This window comes from Harpia harpyja, chromosome 3 (assembly GCF_026419915.1).
Source record: "Harpia harpyja isolate bHarHar1 chromosome 3, bHarHar1 primary haplotype, whole genome shotgun sequence".
NCBI lineage: Eukaryota > Metazoa > Chordata > Aves > Accipitriformes > Accipitridae > Harpia > Harpia harpyja.
In genome coordinates, this window is record NC_068942.1 from 16,461,494 (window position 1) to 16,483,128 (window position 21,635).

Genomic DNA, 21,635 nt, shown 5'->3' on the forward strand with positions numbered 1-21,635 from the left:
GCTGGAGCAGTTCATGAAGAACTGCAGCCTGTGGGAAGGACTCATGTCAGAGAAGTTTGTGGAGGACTGTCTTCTGTGGGAGGAGCCCCACGCAGGGGAAGAGTGTGAGGAGTCCTGCCCCTGAGGAGGAAGGAGTAGCAGAGACAATGTGTGATGAACTGACCACAACCCTCACTCCTTGTCCCCCTGCACTGCTCAGGTGGAGGAGGTAGAGAATTTGGGAGTAAAGTTGAGCCCGGGAAGGAGGGAGGAGTGGGAGGAAGGTGTTTTAAGGTTTGGTTTTATTTCTCATTGTCCTACTCTGATTTGATTGGTAACAAATTAAGCTAATTTCCCCAAGTCAAGTCTAGTTTCGCCTGTGATGGTAACTGGTGAGTGATCTCTCCCTGTCCTTATCTCAACCCACGAGCCTTTCGTTATATTTTCTCTCCCCTGTCCAGCTGAGGAGGGGACTGATAGAGTGGCTTTGGTGGGCACCTGGCATCCAGCCAGGGTCAACCCGCCACAGACTCGATGAAATTAGGATGTTTATAATAATATCCCTTCATGATACCATTGAAAATTAAAGGAGACAGAGAGGTTAATAATTTGTCTTAGAAAAAATGCTGAAGGTGATGTGGCCGTGGAAATCATCTAGCAATATTGAGCTTGCAGATAGGAAGGGAATAGCTTTGCTATGGAATGAGAGGAGTCGGTCATAGTGCTGATGTTCCTTGATGAATCCTTGGCAGTAGCCTGAGCAGGCTTGCATTCGGATCACTAGAAGTCCAAACTGGAGACATAGGTTAGACTTTGTTGTCTTACAGTTCATTTCTTTGTTGGTGAAGTATTATCCAGGGAAGAGTAGACTTTTGATCCTCCACAAAGCATGTAGTCCTTGTGTAAATTTGTAAAAACATTCCTTCCTCCCTTCACTTTTGCCCAATGTTGATAGCAAACAGAACCTGCATAAATACTACTGGCAGCATTTGTGTTACCAAACATAAGCTTCTTGAGTTAGTAGCACAAGCTTGTCACCATGTGCAGAGATGGAGGAGATTGCCATCTGAAGATGCCTATATCCCTCTTCTGACTAAAAACGTGAAAACAGCCTGAAGTGACTACTACGGTCATCCAGAATGAATGAGGTGAATCCCACTTCATGTTTCTGGCTATGGTGATCTCTTTTTTAAAAGGGCATAGAATCCTTCTGGTTTCCAGCTTGATCAGATGCCAGAGTGCTCTGGGAACATTTAATTTAATAGTGCCAGATAGAGGGGAGGAGTTCTATGAAGAGCTGGCACTGAAAAGGGGAGACAACTCTCAACTCCTTTGCATTTTATTTGTCTGTAAGAACAGTACATGTAATAGTACAATATATGTAATAATAGTACAAGACAGTACGCCTAAACTATAAAAGGAAGTGTTGCATTGTATCAGCATAACAATGAGGGAGGGAGTTCAGCAGAATGTTTAAGGATTAGATTTACAAGGAAAAAGAGGGCACACATGGTTAAATTATATGGGATACCAAGATAAGTTAACAAAGACATGTCTAGACCAGTGAAAGCAGGAAAGCTTGCTGCAGGAGGAAGGGCTGTAGCAACTGAAGAAGGGTTAGTCTCCTGCACCTTGATATGAGTTGGTCACTAAATGAACCAAATTGAGAAATACTTTAATCCTGTGGACAAGTTATTTAATAATTAATAACAGGTTAGGATGTTTTACATGTTTTTCCTGAGGCATCTGCTACTGATGACTGACATGGAACCAGGGGTTCTTTATTATGTAGGATAGCTCAGATGGGTAGACTTCTCAGTGCTTACCAAACAGGCAGATAGGCGATACTCATACTTCTTAAGCTATTTGGAAATGTTATTAAGGTTTCCAGCTGTAGGCAATTTCAAAATAAAATCACAAAGTTAATTTAAAAATTATGAGATTTAAATAAAGATACTGATTTGATTTATTCACTCTAAATCAGTAAAGTTTGTGTTTGAAAACAAAAGTTTTCCAATCCTTGTTATAGTAGAAAAAAAGCTTGGTGAGTGAGAGTATTGTACAGTATCGACAAGACTACAGGAGCAGGATCTATAAGAAAAAGACCAAATATTAGAGACTGCTGTGACTGGTGCTTAAGTAAATAGTGTTGACCTAAAGTATAAATATGTATGAAGGATCCTTTCGTCATTAAGGAAAGCGGAGCAATTGTTTGGTTCCCATTGGTTTTGGAGAGTCTTTCTTTGTTTCTTCAAATTTCTTTCTTCTTTTTCAGATGGAAATACTGATATGAGTTTAAGAACTTTGATGCTTTCAGACGTTGAATTTTGATTTGTTAAATAACCAGGAATAAGATACTGCCTGAACAAGATGAAATGCCTTGAAGACCTTCGGTTGTGCTTTAATTTCTCCTGAAGCAATGGTTTTCTCAGCAATGTTGACGCTGGCCCACTCTGGGACCTCAAATGCTACTTTTATTGTTTATGAAAATGCCTATACGAATTTTACCACTCCCCAGTTCTTGCTTCATAGTGGCACAACCCAGCCATTGAGATACAGTTCAGGTGCCGTGCTCACCACTGAGAGAAGTACTTTTCTGGTAAACACTACAGCTATCCTGCCATCGCAAGAAGTTTTCAGGAGCCTGAGTTTGCCACTCCAGATCATTCTTTCTGCTGCTATGATATTTATCCTGTTGGTTTCTTTCCTTGGAAACTTTGTCGTCTGCCTCATGGTCTACCAGAAGGCAGCTATGCGATCTGCAATTAACATCCTCTTAGCAAGCCTGGCTTTTGCAGACATGCTGCTGGCAGTGCTGAACATGCCTTTTGCTCTGGTAACAATCATTACCACTCAGTGGATTTTTGGGGATATATTCTGCAGAGTCTCTGCCATGTTCTTCTGGGTTTTTGTCATAGAGGGAGTAGCCATTCTTCTTATTATTAGTATTGACCGATTTCTTATCATAGTTCAGAGGCAAGATAAACTGAACCCTTACCGTGCAAAGATTCTCATTGTGATTTCCTGGGCAGCATCCTTTGTTGTTGCTTTTCCGTTATCAGTAGGGAATCCTAATCTGCAGATACCCTCGAGAGCACCTCAGTGTGTTTTTGGCTACTCTACAAGCCCAGGTTACCGAGCCTACGTGATAGTTGTCTTGCTAATTTCTTTTTTTATTCCATTCCTGGTAATGCTATATTCTTTTATGGGCATACTCAACACCGTCCGCCACAATGCGGTTCGTATCCATAGCCACCCTGATAGCATATGCCTCAGCCAGGCCAGCAAACTTGGTCTCATGAGCTTACAGAGACCTTTTCAGATGAATATTGATATGAGCTTTAAAACTCGTGCCTTCACAACCATCTTGATTTTGTTCCTTGTCTTCATAGTCTGTTGGGCACCCTTCACCACTTACAGCCTTATAGCCACATTCAACAGCCACTTCTACTACAAGCACAACTTTTTTGAGATAAGCACTTGGCTCCTTTGGCTCTGCTACCTCAAGTCTGCACTGAACCCACTGATTTACTACTGGAGGATTAAGAAGTTTCATGATGCATGCTTGGACTTGATGCCCAAATACTTCAAGTTTTTGCCACAGCTACCTGGCCATACAAGGCGGCGCATTCGACCCAGTGCCATCTATGTGTGTGGGGAGCATCGGTCGGTAGTGTGAACTTGTGGTTGTTTGACAATGATTGTTATTTTCTGGGATTATTTGTTTTTAGGCTTTAGGTTGAATTTTTTGTTTTGTTTAATATGGCTTTTTCAGTGTGGCCATACCTTATAACTTGATTAAATTTTCCAGTACTCTGTGCAATTTGGGGAGGAAAGATAGAGGGAGGGAAAGTGATTGGTTATAGTTGGGTTTACTACCAGAATACAATGTAAACAAAATAACAAATGTTACCTCTAGGATTCCATGGAAATCCATTCTTTTAAATGAAAACTACATTTGTAACATTTTGTCAGGTTTATGCTTACTAGGCCTGCAATTGCATCTAATTGTAGGGACTTTTTATGCTGCTAAGATACAGTATATTTAGTTGGTGTAACTCTTCTGAAAAATGTTGCTGCTGTCTGCCAATATATTAGAGCCAAAAAGTCTCATTAGATTACTTATATTTAATTTTAACAATATTTCAGAAGTTTTCATGGTAACACTAGAAAACTTTTTTCTTTTTGTTAATATTTCCATTAATATTTTGTGCACTTTACAAAATTTACTGTAGAATTTGTTCATTGGAATATTTTGTTCTGTATTGAGGGGGTATTATTATTATTATTATTATTTGTTATATTGGTGAATTTCAATGAAAGACCCATGTAAGCTCTAGGAGGGCAATTTATGTTGGTATAGCTACACGTACGGTCATAGATTTGCTGTTTTTCTAACAATTGATCAAAAGTAACATTAACTGCTCAGTTATAAGGGGAGTTGGAAGGAGAAAATGGAGGAATGAATGGGAAAGCAAGCAATGAAAATACTATGTCCTGAGGTTTAGGCTAACACAATATTTAGAAAAACAGAGTACATGTGAAAATGGTCACAGGGGGAAAGGATGGCTGTAGTTGTTACTCTAGGCTGTTACAAGCTATCCAAACCTGATGGTATACCTGAAAACCTATCTGAAATTGTGACTTTGGGCCTACAATTTATACTGTGTTGGTATGATATAGTGCTGTTTCTGCTTGGAGCTTGTATAAGGCTAGCTGTGCTCTACACTGCTGAAATCATGCTGTCAGGCATTCATTGGGATAGAATTAGAAATAGTAGGGTGAAGCAGCAAACAAATAGCACATGAATCATAGTTGAGGCTAGGGCTTAGTTTACATAGTAATTACAGGGAAAAATGTCCTCAACTTGCTTGTTTTCCAGTTTTAGACCGAAACCATAAACTGATAATCGTAGAATCACAGAATGGTTTGGGTTGGAAGGGATCTTAAAGATCACCTGGTTCCAACCCCCCTGCCATGGGCAGGGACACCTTCTACTACACCAGGTTGCTCAAAGCCCCATCCAGCCTGGCCTTGAACACTGCCAGGGATGGGGCAGCCACAACCTCTCTGGGCAACCTGTTCCAATGCCTCACCACCCTCACAGGGAAGAACTTCTTCCTTATGTCTAATCTAAATCTACCCTCTTTCAGTTTAAAGCCATTACCCTTTATAATAGTTGGCCAGCAGAGTTTTCTGGGGATGTAAGTTAAATTCCCCTTTTCCCTCTGATACTACTTTACATTGATTTTTCGTTGCCCCTTTTTGTCTATAGTGCCTGCTGCCTCAAGAGTTTGCTCTGCTGTTCTCATCTGTGAAGCATCAGCTTTTCTCCCTGAAATGCCAAATCACCTCTCTGATTAATATCAGGCTGTCTCAGTACCTGCCTGGAAAGCAGAAAGGCAAAGGTTTTCCTTGATGATAGCAATCCAGACTCAGATATTTTATTTTAATCAGCTAAATAAATATTTAATGTGAAGTAAGTAAAATTAAGACTTAGGTTTGGGCTTTGAAGCGAGATCCCCAGTTGCTCTGAGGCTGGAGAAGAATGCCTGCAGAATTTGTGTGTCCTTGCAGTGGGCTTTTGGGGGCTGTCTGTGGCTGAGCACAGGAGGATTACCATACAACAAACTTATCAACCAGGGCTAGGGTTTGGGCTTCTCTTGCTTCCATCTCTCTTTCAGTACCCCAAAGCATGGGGACCTCTTCATTGTTCTTGTACCCAAGGACAAAATAATAGCAATTTTATCTATTTCTATCTATCCACACAGTATAGGACTTTTCCTTCCTACACATATTTATGTGTAGGAAGGAAATGCCCTGTTCTGTGTGGATGTCTAGGGACTGCTTGCTTCCTGAGGCCAGCTAAACATTTACACCCCAGATTTTATTTAGGTCTTCAGTGAAGTTTAAGAGTTATCTCTGTTCTTCTCATTGACAACTATCGGTAAAAGTGTTGGGAATATTTAAATTTTAGGAGTATAAAAGGAACAATTTTGAATTTAGTAATTTCATTTTTTTTAAAAAAAGCTGCTAGCTGAGGTTGCGGGTTACATGTAAAGGCACCTAGGCAGTGGTGATGTTATTGATGTCCATGCTTTCCATTTCTTGTCAACTTCACTGATGATGGTACAGATTTTTTGAATCAAAATGACAGGCAGTAAAGGAATTCAGCTGTAAAACAGAGTGTTTTAGAGTATCTTTGCAGTATAGCTTTTATCTCTCAATTACATTTACATTGATAGTGGAAGTTTATGACCTGGTTAGTATGGATTTTCTGTTTCAGAGCTGTCATGCCTGCTTATCTCTGAAAGCTGCAAAATTGTGCTTAAAGCTAATGTAATAGAGTGAGAGCATACACTGTCTAAGATGGCAGGAACAGGTATTTTTGCTGTCTTCCAGAGCTATAATGCAAGAGGTTTGAATGAATGTCGTAAAACATGGTAATTCAAAAAGGAAAGATGATGAGTAATACAGGAAAGTTAGTGAAATTACTTTCTTGAAGGGGGGAGGGGAAAAGATTTTGTGGAGGTTTCATAATCTCTGATAAGTACTGGCTGTGAAGTAGAAATTACAAACATCAGAGTAAGTTAATTTGTCTTGATAATTTAGTGTTTGTTTACATTGACTGTAACAAAGTTTCCACTCAGAGCTGATACTTGAAGAAAAAAAACCCAAACTGTGTGGCCCAAATTCACAGTTGACTTACATGGTGGTACACTATTCACACTTACCAGGTTTTAGAGGTGATCAGAGCATACAGTGAACAAAAGGGTGTTCAAAAAAAGAAACAAGGTCGCATAGAAGTAATTGTGTGTTTACAGAACCATTTGGGCTATTATGTCTAATATACTGTCTTTAGAGCAGTGCCTTGATAATTACAGCTGAAGTCGAAGCACCAAGTTGAAGACCGCTAAACTGCTCAGTCTTGCTGTCTGTGATCCTGCCAAGATCAGCATAACCTTGCTAACATTTGTAATGTTAAAATGCATATGTGTTGGCAGGATCGGGGCTACTGAGGCATTTTAGTGGGCTTGACCTTGACCAAGACCAAGGATTTTAAAAACCGAAATTGATCCTTCTTGATTCTACTGGGGAATTATAATTTTCTTCCTCTCCAGAAATGATACTCGTTACTAAACTGTATTCCCTCATGTTACATTTTCAGAAACCTTTGGTATGGAGGAGTGAAATGAATGTATTTTGAATTATGTTGCAGTTTAATTCATTCTGTCAAAGCATGCTGCTTACACAAGTCTCATTTGTACAAATCTATTGCTAAAATGATTCTTTTGTACTCAAAGTTGTGTATTTTTGACATTTCTTGTTACTCATGTAAAAATATTTATGTATATAGAGAAGAAAATTGTTTTGCCTCTTATTGCTTTCTGTTACTATTTTTTCCCTTGTATACTTAATGCTTTCATATTTTCTTTTATTCGAGCATATGCATAAACAACTGCAAGATTTCGGTGGTCTTTCTGCAACCGTTTGAGACTTTTAATTCTCAAACCATTCAACAATGCCCTCTTTGAAAGAGATTTTGATTTATTTTTGTGTGAAAAATAAAAATTCAGAGCACAAGTTTGTTGCGGTTGGAATGGTGAGGAATTTCTTAAGTCCAGTTTTCCAGGAGCCACTACTTTGCCATTATGAACTGGTTTGATCGTTTTTGAGGAGTAGTCATTTCCTGATGTGGAGAAACCTTGAATTACTGTTTTAAAACAAGCTGTTAAGTAGAATGGCATTGTCTTTTCTGTACATATTACACCTGTGAAAATACCTGAGAAACAAAAAAAAAAAAAAGAAAGAAAAAATAAACATGAAGATTCTACAAATATATAGCAAAAGTCTATAGAATTGCTCTATCTTTGTGCATTTACAGGTTTCTTTAATGCCCAACTTCATAGTTTCAAACACTTTATCTGTATATTAAATAACAAAGATTGTTTGCCTGATTTAGATGGTTTTGTTTAAGCCAAAATGTTTCTTGTCTAAAGAATTTACAGAATGCTCTTTTCTGAGGCATTGGGGTAGAGATATGTCAATATATCTAAAACAAATATAATAATATCCAGCAGAAGAGAGAGAAAGCCTAAAAAGAAAATAACTTTCCTAAAAATACTACCTGAACTGGATGTACTACCTTTAAGCTAGGACTGAGTGATTAAGATCATCTTATTATGCAATAAATAACACAGGCAGTGGCGCTGCATGGCATCATTCATTTCAACACAAGACAGTGACCTTTATGATTCAAGTGCTCCATGTTTGTATGTGGTGGATTATTCTCCATATTAGTAGAATGAAAAATGTTCAGCATCTTGGCTGTTTTGGGGAAATTTTTCAGCTTACTAATGATGTAGCAGCTACTCTGTTGGAGTAATTTCTCTAAATGATAAAGAGTCAAGGCATGTCCCTAAAGAATGCCTGAGAGGGGATGGGTATTTCCAGTTGCTTGGGAATGGCCTTGCTCGGCTGTCCACATGCCTAATTTTAAGACTCCTTCGCTGTACCTCTGCAACAACCCCTTTTTCCTCCCTTCTCGTCTCCTCATCCCTTACACCTCCCTGAGGTAGCACCTTCTGTGCTGCTGTGTTGCAGCAGGTATGGTGGTGGCAGGAGGAGGTGGAGGTGCCTGGAGAAGCTGTGGAGTCAGCAAGCCTCTTTCACCTAGTGCTGCTCCCTCCCTTCTTGAGTACAGTTTGGACCATTTGTGACAGGCTGAGGGTGAGTTTTACCACCTTTAGTTATAAGATTTGGGCTGTCAGGGAAGAGCTGTTACAAGAGCACGTGTATTTGCCTCTAGTGCTAGTGCAGGATTCTGGTTTTATCCCCAGTAGTGTTACAGGTTTTATTGCACCCTCGTCTTTCGGCAACTGAGCTACAACAACCTATAGCCGATTCATGGCTGAACAAGAATCCCTTAGCCGAGTTCTGTCTCTCTGAGTGCCCTGGGAACAGGACCTACTGGTGAGCATCCACCAGAACAGAAGTTCCTACAGCTTGCTCTCAAAACAAAAATGGCATCCATGAAGGCAATCACAACTCTGCTTGGATATGAGGGGGAAAAGAGCCGTAAGTTGGTGACTGCACTGTGTGGTGGAGGAAACTGTGAGTTGTAGTGGGTGATACTTCTTAAGTGCCCCTTACAGAGCTGATGTTTGTTTTTAAAATGGAATTATGGATACTTCATGCACAGAATACTGTGTTGTGTTGTTCTACTTTATTGTGTGACAGTGAATGCAGCTCGATATCAAATCACTAACCGTACTGCAGATAAATGATAATATTCATAAATACCAAAGTAGAACTTGTTCCTGTTTTATTATGCAGTCTAGATAACCAGCTTTGCTGGTGTGTGGGTGCAGTACACAGCAATAATGAGACATACTCCTTGTTTAATTGGTGCTCTGCCTTAAATAGATTATTGCAATTCAAACTACTGTGGTTGACCTGAAATAAAATTAAGCCTGTTCACCAACATGACTAGGAATTACACTAGAACTGCCCTGTCTGTTGAAAGAGAAGGTCTGTTCCTCCAGGAGTCAGTTAATCTCCAAAGGGGATGCAATCAGAACTGTGATAAATTTAACAGTGTCTCCGTTTGATTTACCAGGCCTAGGCTCTGTGTCAAAGGCAGAGGGGAGATTTTGGTGACTGAGGGTATTGCCTGAAGATCTGGGATGGGAAGAGGGAGCTACTGAAGCTTATACAAAAATCTTAGTGTTAAAGTATAGTTTAAGCCCTGCTGTTCTTTGGGGTGTTAGTGCTATCTTTTTCTGAAAAAATCATTCCTTTCAAAGGAGGAGAGAGGAAGTGGCATCTTTTCCATGATCTTTTGCTTCTTTATTGATGCTTTAACTGGGAGAATTGTAATTTTTTTTCCCTGGACTTGGATTTCCTTCCCTTCCTCACTGGATGAGATTTGAAGCCATCATGTATCAGCCTGTATACTGCAGTGTGTTCTAGAAGAGATGGGAGATACCGTCAGTCCCTCCTGTGGACTCTTTCACACTTAATACTCCTTGGGCCAGAGAGAAGGAGTGAGCGTACTCACAAGAAAGCAGAAGGCTGTGTTCCAGCCACCACTTGATACAAGGTGGTGTAGAGTTTCACTGTTAGGTTTTTGGGAGAGCAGCAGTGGAAGCCAGGCTTTCTCCATCACGTGCAGTAACTACCCCAGGCCAGGTGTGTGTCTCTTCCAGTGAATAATTATTCTGTTCAAAGTGAAACAGCTTTTACAGGAGGGAGTGAGAGTGCCCTTTCTGTTCTTACCTCAGGTCAGGTAATAATCCACTGATTAAAGCATTCAGGAGAGACTGTTTAAAATCCTCTGGGATCCTGAAAGCAACTGAAATCATATCTGCATCCTAAATATTTTCACTACTGAATTATTAGGCTAAGGGAGTGGTCTACTAAGACTTTTGGCTTAGTTATGGGGTTTTTTGCAGCCTTAGCTGTTGGTTGAACTCTGACAATACCTATGGATGGACTTTCTCATGTGATGTAGATAATGTAAAGCCTATTTTGTAAATCGTGGTTTAAGATGGGCGTTTCACTGTTCACTGCTGTCAGTGCTGCAGCACTTCTGGGCATATGCAGAAGCAGATGTATATGATGGGATACATCTGTGATATTTTAGCGATCTATAGCATGGACAGCTCCACTGATCACTTGAGGCTCTGCAGCCAGTGGAGATGAGTGGATGTTTTCAGGTATGATTTATAGGAGCTATTTTTGAAGTTTACTTTCCAAAAGGAGTGAGAGAAACAGCCTGGAAAAGCCGGTGTCTCTCTACTGATTAAGACGGAAACCTGGAGAGGTACATGTTCACAGTGGGTCAGATTAATTTCACCCCAAACCAATTAAGGAATTTTAATGTTGGGAAGCTTAGGCACCTATGAGCATTAGGGTTAAAGGAAGATAAACAGGGCTTTAAAGCTCTACCTTTTGACATTCTAAAGTATCTGAATCTACCTGTTGTCTTTTCTGTGATTTCTGGTGATAACTGCACTGGAAAAAAAATTGTGCATGTTGGAACTTGATTCACTTTCTCCAGTGCTTCTTTGTAGACAAGAGGCGCGAAATACCTGCGTTTTTAACCACGGTGTGGATTTTCTCCTGCAAAAGTAAATTGGCCTCAGTTTGGTCCAATTTGTCTGAAGGAATTAGACCAGTTTGCTTCTGTGTGAGAGCATCTACACTGAGATTTAGCATTGGTCAACTAGAATGCATTACTTTTGTACCTTTAATTACTTGGTCTTTGATTTCTCATGTTCCAGTGTAGACAAGACTTTATAAAGTCACTTCTAAAATTACCCAGACTTCTAGCATGAATTTTTTAAGTTCTGGTAATTATTCCATTTCTGTTATTTCAAATTTAGGAATCCAGAAGGCATCATTGCATAGACTGAGCTGCTCTCCTATCTGCTTTGTTAGACCAGATAGAGGGAGCAGTGTGAGGTTTATAAGACTAAACGGAAAATGAGAAAGAAGCCTGGGGACTCATTTGAGGGGGCCTGACTTTGCAGCTTACAAATTTGGGCAGGTTGGAAACTTTGAAGACAGTCCTAACTGCCTAGCTGATTTCAGGTTTTGTTCAGTTTCAGTTTTTTGGTTTTTACCTGATGTGAAATGCATTAGCAATCCTGTAAACGCAGGTGGGAGCTGAGGCTTCAAGTGTCCTGGTCTCCAGGCACCAGCATCTCACTCATTTGTGTGCCCCACATTCTGGCCCCACAAAGCTCTTGCTGCTTCTTGCACTGTGCTATGGCTCCCAGGTAAGTGGTGGGAGAGGCAATCAGAGCTCACTTTGCCTCTTCAGCAGCACGCACTAACCATCAGGCTGAGAGATTAGTCCCTTTCCCTGTGGCCATGTTTTAAAGGAGATGAGTTCTTTTCAGTTAGGTCCCTGCCTTCCTCCAAATGAAATGGAGATGTAGGATTTCAGGTAGGTGCAGTAGGGGATGGAAGCCAGGACTTCAACAGGAAGGTGTCAGTCCTGCCAAGCATTTCTACTAAGCAGCTCTGTGCAGCTGCTTTCCTGTCGTGTGGGTGGCCTGAGAGAGCCCGCAGGGGTGGCTGACTTTCTCCACTTACAGCGCAGAGGATGCAGGTCCCTATCTCTGACCCTCTCAATGGGAGTCTGCAGCTCTTCTGGTGCCTCTCCGGACCTTAACCCCTCTTCCTTATCACGTGACAGGAGTTCTTTTAACTAAAGCAGGTCTTTAAGGAAAAAGAAAAATTCAAAAAGCATTTTATATTTGAGATTATTATTTTTTAAGAGGTGCTTTTGTTAGGATAATAATTAATTCCTGTGATTTATATTACACACGAGGTGAGACTATATGACCGCAGTAATTCTTTCTGGCTTTATTCTGTATGAGAGGCTGATTCCACTTGCATAAAACTTCACTGTATTAGTGCCATTGTCAAGGTGAGTCTGGGTATTGGTAGAAAGAATCTTGAACATAATTTAAAGGGATACAAAGAAATGGCCCTTTCAAGAGCATTACTAACCTTTGTAATTCATCTTAGGTCAACATTGGTGGTACTTGATTCTGGAAGGCTGGCTTTTCTAATCAACTTTCTCAGAGGAATTCATTATCTGAAAACCTGTGACTAATGAAAGACGTTTTGTTCTTTTGAAGTTCAAGCTAATTTCCATGAAGGTTACTATTACTAAGCAACAGATTCTGTGGAGTGTCTCCTGAGGGGCTGAGACTACAGTAAGTACAAAAGTAAAGCAAAACACAGTGAAAAAATGATGAAATATTATCCCCAGACAGAGAGGCCACAAATAGTACTACGTACAGGGCCTGTTTTGGAGTTTCCTTGAAAGCTGTTGTTTGGGCAATGGAAAAACTCCCATGGGAGCAAAACATCGGCATAAACTGTATCACTATCTACTGTGAATGTAAGGCAAGATTCAGCCTCTGCTCAAATGTAGAGATGCACCACAGCATGACCAAGGAAAAAAAAATAGTCCCAAACCTAATTCAGCATAATTCAATTCTTCTGAGAAAAGCAATCACCTGTAATATATGTTAGCCGCACTAAAAGAAGAATGGTTATTCCAGTTGTGAGGACAGAGTGAAAGGAAATACAGGAGTGCTTTCTTAAGTCACAAAAGTTGATGTGATCTCTTCTTCTATGTAGCCTTTTGTCAGAGTAGAAATACATATTTGCAGATTTCACTCTGTCCTCTTGCTTTGGCTTTATCCACTGGCTTTGCTAAATACAAGGTACAAATGATAGAGGGTAAAGGCAAAAAAACCCAAACCCCAAACCCACAATTACTTTCAATAATCTTTTGAATGTTTGAGTAAGTTCCTTTGGTCTTGTCCTTTTTGTGTTCAGTTTGGGTAACTGTTTAAGTGATATGGTTTTCTAGCATAAAATTTGCATGAGGTGAATTTCAATGTTTGTTTGATAGAGTTTATAAACTTTACAGTAATAAAAATATCAATATACAACTTAACTCACTAATCATGGTATGTGTAGCATACGTACAATCTGGAAATAGGTAAAATGTTGTAAACATTTGAGTTAATAAATATATCTGGTCATGAATGTCGGACTCATGAAGGTAAGGATAGAACGTCCAAAATCATTGTAAACATAGAAATCTCCTTACCCCTCCAAATATTTTTTATTTGCTCTGATCATTCCAGTCAAAGTTTCTTTTTGACAGAGTTTTGGTCTTTGTTTTTTTTTTTTTTTCCCCCAAACATACATATCTTCTGACACTGCAAAGGAAAGATGTATTATAATCCAAATTTTTATAAAATGAGAAATGAGGCACAAGAGACATTAATTAAAAAAAAAAACAAACAACAAAACAAAAACCTCCAAACCAACCAGAATCTCTAGTCAGATGCATCCCTGTCCCTGGAGCTACTGAGGGTTGGCAGGTGTCTACACTTCCAAGCGACTTGAGGTCTGTTCTTTGGGCATGCCCAGAAGCAGCTGTGTGCTCATCTTGCTGTGCTGTAGGTGCCTTAGTCACACCAAAGACCTGTCAGTGTCCAGGCGTTTAATGAAACTCTTTTTGCCTGCAGAGCTAATACAGCAATCTCATGCCCACTCTTTTCCTCAAGAACCCAGGACTTTAATAAAACACATGTATTCATTAAACAAGGACTTGAGTTCAGGTCTCTCCTAGAGAAAGCCTCTATAGCCATCACACCTGATAGCAATAACTGGTTTTGGACTAACGAGTATCTTAGCACCGTCCAGTACTGCCCCAGGAATACTCTGCGGCTCCTGGCTGGGAGGTTGTTCTGGGAGATGTCCCGTCATGTGAGAATCATGATGCCACCATGGAGCACTATCTCAATACTCAAACGGATAAATATTTTGAAAATAGAATTGGACTGACCTGGAATTGCAGATAAGGATTATGTTCGACTTCAGGTCTATACTCAGTTCAGACCTAAAGTGGCTCAGACCTTTTCCAGCACATACTATATCTTGAACATAAATTTTGTATGATGGATTTTTTTTTCCAGGTGACTGATTCTGAATGTTAAACCTTACCCTTTTTAAAAGGGTTCTAGCTTTTAGAGAGGCTAAAGACCCATTTTTTTAGAATCGGTTTCTCCATGACTTCTTGGCCAGGGTAAATGAAGTAAAAATAGCGGGGGGAAGAGTGCCTGGGAGTCCGAACCCCTCATATCTCTCCCATTCAGAGTTGTGTAGGAACTTTGCAGGTCACTTTAAAGATCACCACTGTCTCTGTTGGATCTGCTTACAGTACATGCTGTTAGAAATAGGTTCTCTAATTATATCCTCATTTCATGTTGCAAACTCTAAATCATTTAAGCAGGGGTTTGCAATAAATAAGTTGCAGGAAGTCTGATTAATTGATTACAGGAAGTATTGCTATCAGTCTTGCAGCAATTAAGATTTTATGGTGCTGCCATGGGTCGATTATGTATCTGGATTGATGCTTTTATTTCAGGGATTTGAGTTATAAACCTTCAGAAAATTACTGGGGTTTAAAATTTTGTCTGAGATTGATATAGAGCAGTTATTGTTTATACTGACTTCAGTACATTTTGTTACATCCCAAACTATAAGGGCAAAGGTAAGTTGAACTAAGAGAGAGATGTGATTATTGTGGGAGAAGGTGTGTAAATATATATTGTCTGTAAACTGGGAAACCAGGATTCCTTAGTTCTGCTACTGGTGGAGTAATTCATATTATTCACAAGAATAATTTGGCATGGAAAATTTCAGGTTGTGTTTCTGCAGTAGGTCTGAGCAGGAAGAGGTCCACAATCGGGTGTGACTAAGTGAAGATGCCAGAAAAATCTAGAGAAAAATCTGAGTCACAAAGTTCAGATCCAATATGTGAAAGTCTTGTATTGGGTTGAGGTGGATTGAAATTGTTGAGAAGTAGAGCTTGTCAAAGCCTGGATTTCCTTTCTGTGGGAAATGCCGGCAGTTTGAGAGTGTTTTAATTTTGATTCAAAAGGCAAGTTAGAGGTTTCAAAATTCGCTCCACAAACAAAGAAACAATTCCTTTAGAAAAGCAAAAGGCTTCTGTTTGGATATTTCTTCAAGAAAATGCTGCCGTCTATCTCTGTTCCAGAGGCTCCTGGACTATCTGGGATCCCAGGCAACCTCCAGAGAATTAGACCAGGGTGTGGGGATGTCTCGGTGTGAGAAGGAGCATCAGGAGGCTTAAACTCCGAACTCCCTAAATGCTTTTAGGGTCTCTGCTGCAAAGCCCTAGCCAAGCAGTGAAATCCCAGGTAAGCTGGGGCTCCAGAGGCAGGAAGCCTTTCACCTGTGTGTCAGGGAAGCCGGAGACCCAGTATCCTCACAGTGCCTTGCGTCAAGGCCACCTGAAGCTGCAGACTGTGGACGCCTTAGGTCACCTAACCCTGGACATGGTGAGGGAGCGGTGGGGCTGCAGGCTTCCAGACAACGTCTGCACTGCTAAATGGGCCAGGGCATAGTTAAGACAACACAGAAGAACACAATCCTAGCTGTAAAGTATTTAACATGCTTAATTTTTCACGGGCCGATAAGCCTTCTTCTAGGCATGGCTCGCAGGTTAGTACAGGACAGAGTCCATGCTATTTAACAGTTTGGGTGTAGAGATTATATTTTAAACGGGGACCTTAACTGGATGAATATGTGCTGAGCCATGCCATTTGATCTGGGAGATAAATCCCTGGCTTGTTTCATTTGCTTGTTTCTTATGTTGGGGGCCCCAACATAGGAAAGACATGGACCTGTTGGAGCGAGTCCAGAGAAGGGCCACGAAGATGATCAGAGGGCTGGAGCACTTCTCCTATGAAGACAGGCTGAGAGAGTTGGGGTGGTTCAGCCTGGAGAAGAGAAGGCTCCGGGGAGACCTTACTGCAGCCTTCCAGTACGTAAAGGGGGCCTACAGGAAAGATGGGGAGGGACTCCTTTTCAGGGAGTGTAGTGATAGGATGAGGGGTGATGGTTTTAAACTCAAAAAGGGTAGATTTAGACTAGATATAAGGAAGAAATTATTTATGATGAGTGTGGTGAGGCACTGGAACAGGTTGCCCAGAGAAGTTGTGGATGCCCCATCCCTGGCAGTGTTCAAGGCCAGGTTGGATGGGGCTTTGAGCAACCTGGTCTAGTGGAAGGTGTCCCTGCCCATGGCAGAGGGGTTGGAACTAGGTGAACTTTAAGGTCCCTTCCAACCCAAACCATTCCTGATGTAAGCAGGGATTTAGGATTTCCTACTAATTCCCACCAACTAGGGCAAGTTGTCACCTGCCAGCCCTTGAAATGGAGGGAAGCACTACAATTTTTCATCCAATTACTGATCTATTTGCAGCTTATCCATTGACATTTGAGGACAAGATGTGCAGAAATGTTTTTTAAAAAAAAACATGTATAACATAGTTATTTTCCCCTAAGCAATCATAGGGCATTTGAAAAACTATCTTTTCTCTATGGTATATATTACCTGTCATATGTTTTAATACAAAACTATATGTATTTAGAAAGGATGGCTTACAAACGTGATTAGACAAGATACTCATCTTACTTATGTCTTTAAACCATTCATTCCAGGTCATTCTGTAGTACCTCAGTCAATATTTGTATGCTACTGGTGTTGCATGAGAAACATCTTGGAAATGTTTCAGATGTTTAAAAATTATTGGACTCTCTTTCTCTTATCTTCACTTCCAAGGCTGGACCAGCTCCATTACAGGGGGCCATTTTTTGCTCTCATTATAGCAATTGTAAATGTGAAATAAATCCATTCATTTCAGTACGGTTGCTCACAAGAGACTGTAATATAATCCTGCAGAATTTGGCTCTACCAGATCAGTACAGAACAGATCTCTGAAGGAGAAAGAGATTAAATTAAAATGCTATTTAAAATTAATATTAAAATTGCATGATTTGTGTCCGTTGTTCCAAGTGCTCTCATTTTGATGTCTGGGGTAGAAGCAAATTCTGTGCATTCAGTTGAAGAGCAGGTATGCATTAGTTTTTTCCTGGGCTTTTGCAGACACCAATATTAAATGTATGAAATTCTCCTTTCCGCAGAATTAAATTTTTGGGGGTAAGTGTACTTTTGGGAGGGATTTATCATGTGTGTATGTGTATTTACATGTCGTTGTCATCATCATCATCATCATCCATGTGTGCTTACAGATGTATCCACACAAAGTTCCATATAATGAATGGTATAATTTAGAGTTGGTCTTCAAAGATAGATAAAACCACAGCAGAAAAGGGAGGGCTCTGCAGCTACACATTTCTTACTGCATTTTGAATATGTAAAAATAATGATAATGAGATGACTGTAGCCCTTTGTACTGGCCTTCTTCCCTGTTGGAATGGTAAATGACAAAGCTGTCATTTGTGGTGCTGGAAAATGTATATCTTGCCCAAACAAGGTGGTACCATTTTCAGATGACTTGGTTTGCAATACTCAGGTTATTTTCGGGTGGAGGGTGAAGAGTCTTAATCATTATATCGTATAAATCACTATCATATAATACTGAGATACAGGCACTGCTCTTTGAGCCCCTAGAGCCAGTCTTCTGATTGAGGGCTGACCTAGACAGAGGAGGAAAACCAAGCATGCTTACAATATAAACCTGGGTAAATATTTCAGACAAGGAAGTATAATGGCTCTTGTAGAGCACCAAGCCCTTGTATTTGTAATGTCATTTTTATATGACATTTATGTCATTTTTCTTATCCAGAATACATTAAAATTGCTTAGCAAGCAAGTCTTTAGAAATCAAATTTTGATCTTTTTTCCAATGAACTTATCCAAGCCAGTGGTATTTTAATTTAACTTATTTCCAGTCAGAGATATTTAATCATAGTCTTCCATATGAGCTGTGCCTCAAACGATAAGATACCCTGCTGAGCTCATAGTGCAATAGAAAACTTTGGTTTACTTGACTCAAAATAAGTGTGTGCATGTGTATAGTAAAATCTGGTTTTGTATTGCTTTTCTGTCCCTTTCGTTCAATACTAGTAATGCAATCATTCACTGCAAATGCAGAGGAAGTGCAATTATGGCTTAGGCAGTAATGTGCTTAAACCTCTGAAAAAAGAAACTATTTTCTAAATATGCCTGTCAGAACATGCTGTTGCTCAGAGTTTCATGCTATTTCCTAATATTCCCGTGTCTGAGAAATTAGTGTAGATGTGTTTGCCAGAAATTGGGATTATTCTCTTTCAAAGGAATATTAAAAATAACAAATGTGTGATCATGTGAAAGTAATACAGAGGATGCTTCATTTTGAGAATAATGGCCTATTACTTCCAGTTTCTATATATTATACCCTGAGATGTTTTAGAAAAAAGGCACTGTAGCTCCAGTAGGGATTAGAATCTGGGAAACATCCACTGTTGTGCAACCTGCAGGAGGTATATCCAGTTCTACCATGCTGAAACATTCATTTAATAGGGCAGTGAATTGAGCTTGGGGTTTGTTTTTTTTTTTGTCTCCAGTCAATATAGGCTGGTGGGTTTTAAAGGAAACAGGCTGGATGTTTCTTAATGTTCTTAGTGTCAGTGTCGTGGATCAGTGTGATTTTGTGTGGGTTTTTTATGTCTTACAGTGAAATGCACATTGCTTTAACAGGTTTGTGTTTGAAAGGTAATAATGGGAGCCATTATGGTTTCCTGAACATAACTACATTTCCAAATCACTTTGTGTCTCCTTTCTGGAATAGCAATGTGAGAAACAAAAGGAACAGTAAACCGGTACTTTGTTACTGCACTTACCTACTTGGTACATGTCTTTTAATGGCATTTGCTTTGAATTCTGCCAAGAATAAGCTGCAACTATTTGTCAGCTTTTGAAAAGCGATGCAAGTCTAGCAGAGTGAGGCAAATTCACGCATCTTCTGTTGTAATTTTTTTTTTCTGGATTCTAAGAAATATCAGATAGTTACTGTATTAGAGACTCATTTTACCTAACTTTCAGCACCAGTAAATTAGGCATCGAATCTAAGCTACTCCCATGTGCTCTCTAGGTACCTTACGGTGGTGAATCATCCCCTTCTATCCAAGAAACTTATTTTAGGAGGATGAATCATACTCTGGAAATGGTCACCTGCTTCCAGTGACTCTTGAGGAGTGTAAGCTTAGACTGGGGGGCTAACTTTTGCATCTCTGAAGTGTGGTAAGATGAAGCTCATTTTTTCCTTCCCTTTCCAGCTGTGACTTATTACCATGGTCATGTTTGTTTTAAAAAGAGAGAAGCACAGAATTACACCATGATTATTCCATAGTACTTATTCTACAGTTTTACTCAATCAAATCCTATGTGGGCAGGTAAATGAGGTATCTCCTATGGCAGTCCTGCTGTGTTTTGAATATGTGCAACAATCCTCTGTACTCGGAGGTATAAAGAGGCAATAGATTGCTTTAGTTCAAATTTTGACTGGCTAGTGTTGTCTCATCTTGCTTCCTTCTTGCTTCTGGTTAAGTGTGTGAGCAACAGAAATAAGAAGTACCTTGTTCCTCTCCTGCATGACATTACTTAAAGCTCTCAAATGACCCCCAAGTTTTTAGGTGACAGTTCTCAGTCCCTCCAGTGTGATTCTTATGGCAGCCCGTGCAGGCACTTACCCTCACCCTTTTTTCAGGACTCACCACATTTTACTTCCTTCCAGTAACTTGCTACATTAATTTTGCCTGTAGATAACTTAATGTACGTTTGCATCATTACCATAAGATTTTGACTTTCAATTGTTAAAAAAATAAGTCAAAGCTTTTGTTAAGGCAGATATTCCAACCTGATTATTATTATTATTATTAATGTTGCTACCATTAAATTCTGAATCTAGTACTTGTATTGTTAGTGATATTTAGTTACTATTAGACTGCTTTATACCACTCCCTTTTACGGTATGGGTATATGATATTGTTTCAGCAATTTTTTTTTTAAATAAATAATATAAAATAAAGCACAGAGAAAAGCTTGTCTAAAGGTTTTTCTCTTAGCTCCAAGCTGCCTCCAGCAGCATTTCTCTCTTTCATCCATCCTCTCTGAGGATATTTTTAATACTTTCAGCAAATCAGCCTTTCAATTCCACCTACAGAGAATTGTCCTCAGAGTCTGGGACCTAAATATAGGTACAACACAGCTTGCAATGTACTATGGTACATGATTACTGAAATAGTTACCGTAATGTACTGTGGGACTGTGGTACACAGTCCAGGTTACTTTAACCTAGTGCTGTGTTAAATAGGCATAAGGAATACTGTCAAATGTCATAGCATATGGTGTTATTCCCAGCAAGCCTGTGGGCTAGGTGAGATGAATTTCTAAGAGCTTTTAACAAGCTGCCATCAACACTGATGCTAATCGGCATTCATGTTTGCAGTCTCATCAGAAGGGTTTTCTGCAAGGTCTGTCCGGGGCACTGAACTAGTTCTTCGTCTGTTGATTACAGGTTGAAATGGGGGTCGCTAACTGGGCAGGAACTTCTTCCTTGCTAGAGATGCTAAAGGGCTAACCTTTTTTTAGCCCTTGCAAGAACTGGCAAATTTATCTGAAAACTGGTTGAGCTGCAAAAAGATAATTTTTTTGAAAACTGCTTGTGCATAAAGAGGCGGTTTCTGATCTGTCAAGGTAGCTTTACTGTCTGAGCAAAGGTAAAGGTGAAAGTGGACAAAAATACAGGCAAATGTTACGTTATCCTGTTATAGGGGAGGATCAAAATAGAAAGGATTACTGTGTTTCTGTGGACACAATCCTATTGATGAATGTCAGCCATGGGAATGTGTAGAAAAACTCATTTGTGCTCAGATATTGCTGCATAACTCCCACTAAAGCCAACAAAGACACACAGCTAAATTTATACCCTCACTGCAGGAATGCAGTGAGGAAAATTTTGCTAAATTCCTAAGCAAGCTGTTACATCTGAATAAAATCCTCACCAGCACCACATCCAGGGTCTGCTGTACATCCAGGGGAAGAGAAAAAAAGAAGGGCATCTGCGGTAAGGCAACAGACTGAGTCAGTGAAGTAGTCATTGCCCATGGCAGGCCCTGGGAGCCAGGCTGGCTGCTGCAGCGAGCTCAGCTTGTCTCTGGGCAGGTAGCTTACCCCAGAAACTGCAAAACAGCAAGCAAAGGAGGGAGAGTGCTCTTAGCTCCCTTTCCATGCATTCCACTTCTTC

At 40.0% G+C, this 21,635-nt stretch overlaps 1 protein-coding gene across 2 annotated transcripts in view; it reads left to right on the forward strand.

Annotated features, from left to right (window-relative positions):
* GPR63 (G protein-coupled receptor 63) overlaps window positions 1-8,202 on the forward strand; it is a 31,235-nt gene extending 23,033 nt beyond the window's left edge. For both annotated transcript variants that reach the window (XM_052781475.1, XM_052781477.1), the window contains one exon: window positions 2,255-8,202. In XM_052781475.1, coding sequence (XP_052637435.1) covers window positions 2,399-3,658 — 1,260 coding nt within the window. In that variant the 5' untranslated portion in view covers window positions 2,255-2,398 and the 3' untranslated portion in view covers window positions 3,659-8,202. The remainder of the gene's footprint in view (window positions 1-2,254) is intronic.
* Window positions 8,203-21,635: the final 13,433 nt, after the last annotated feature.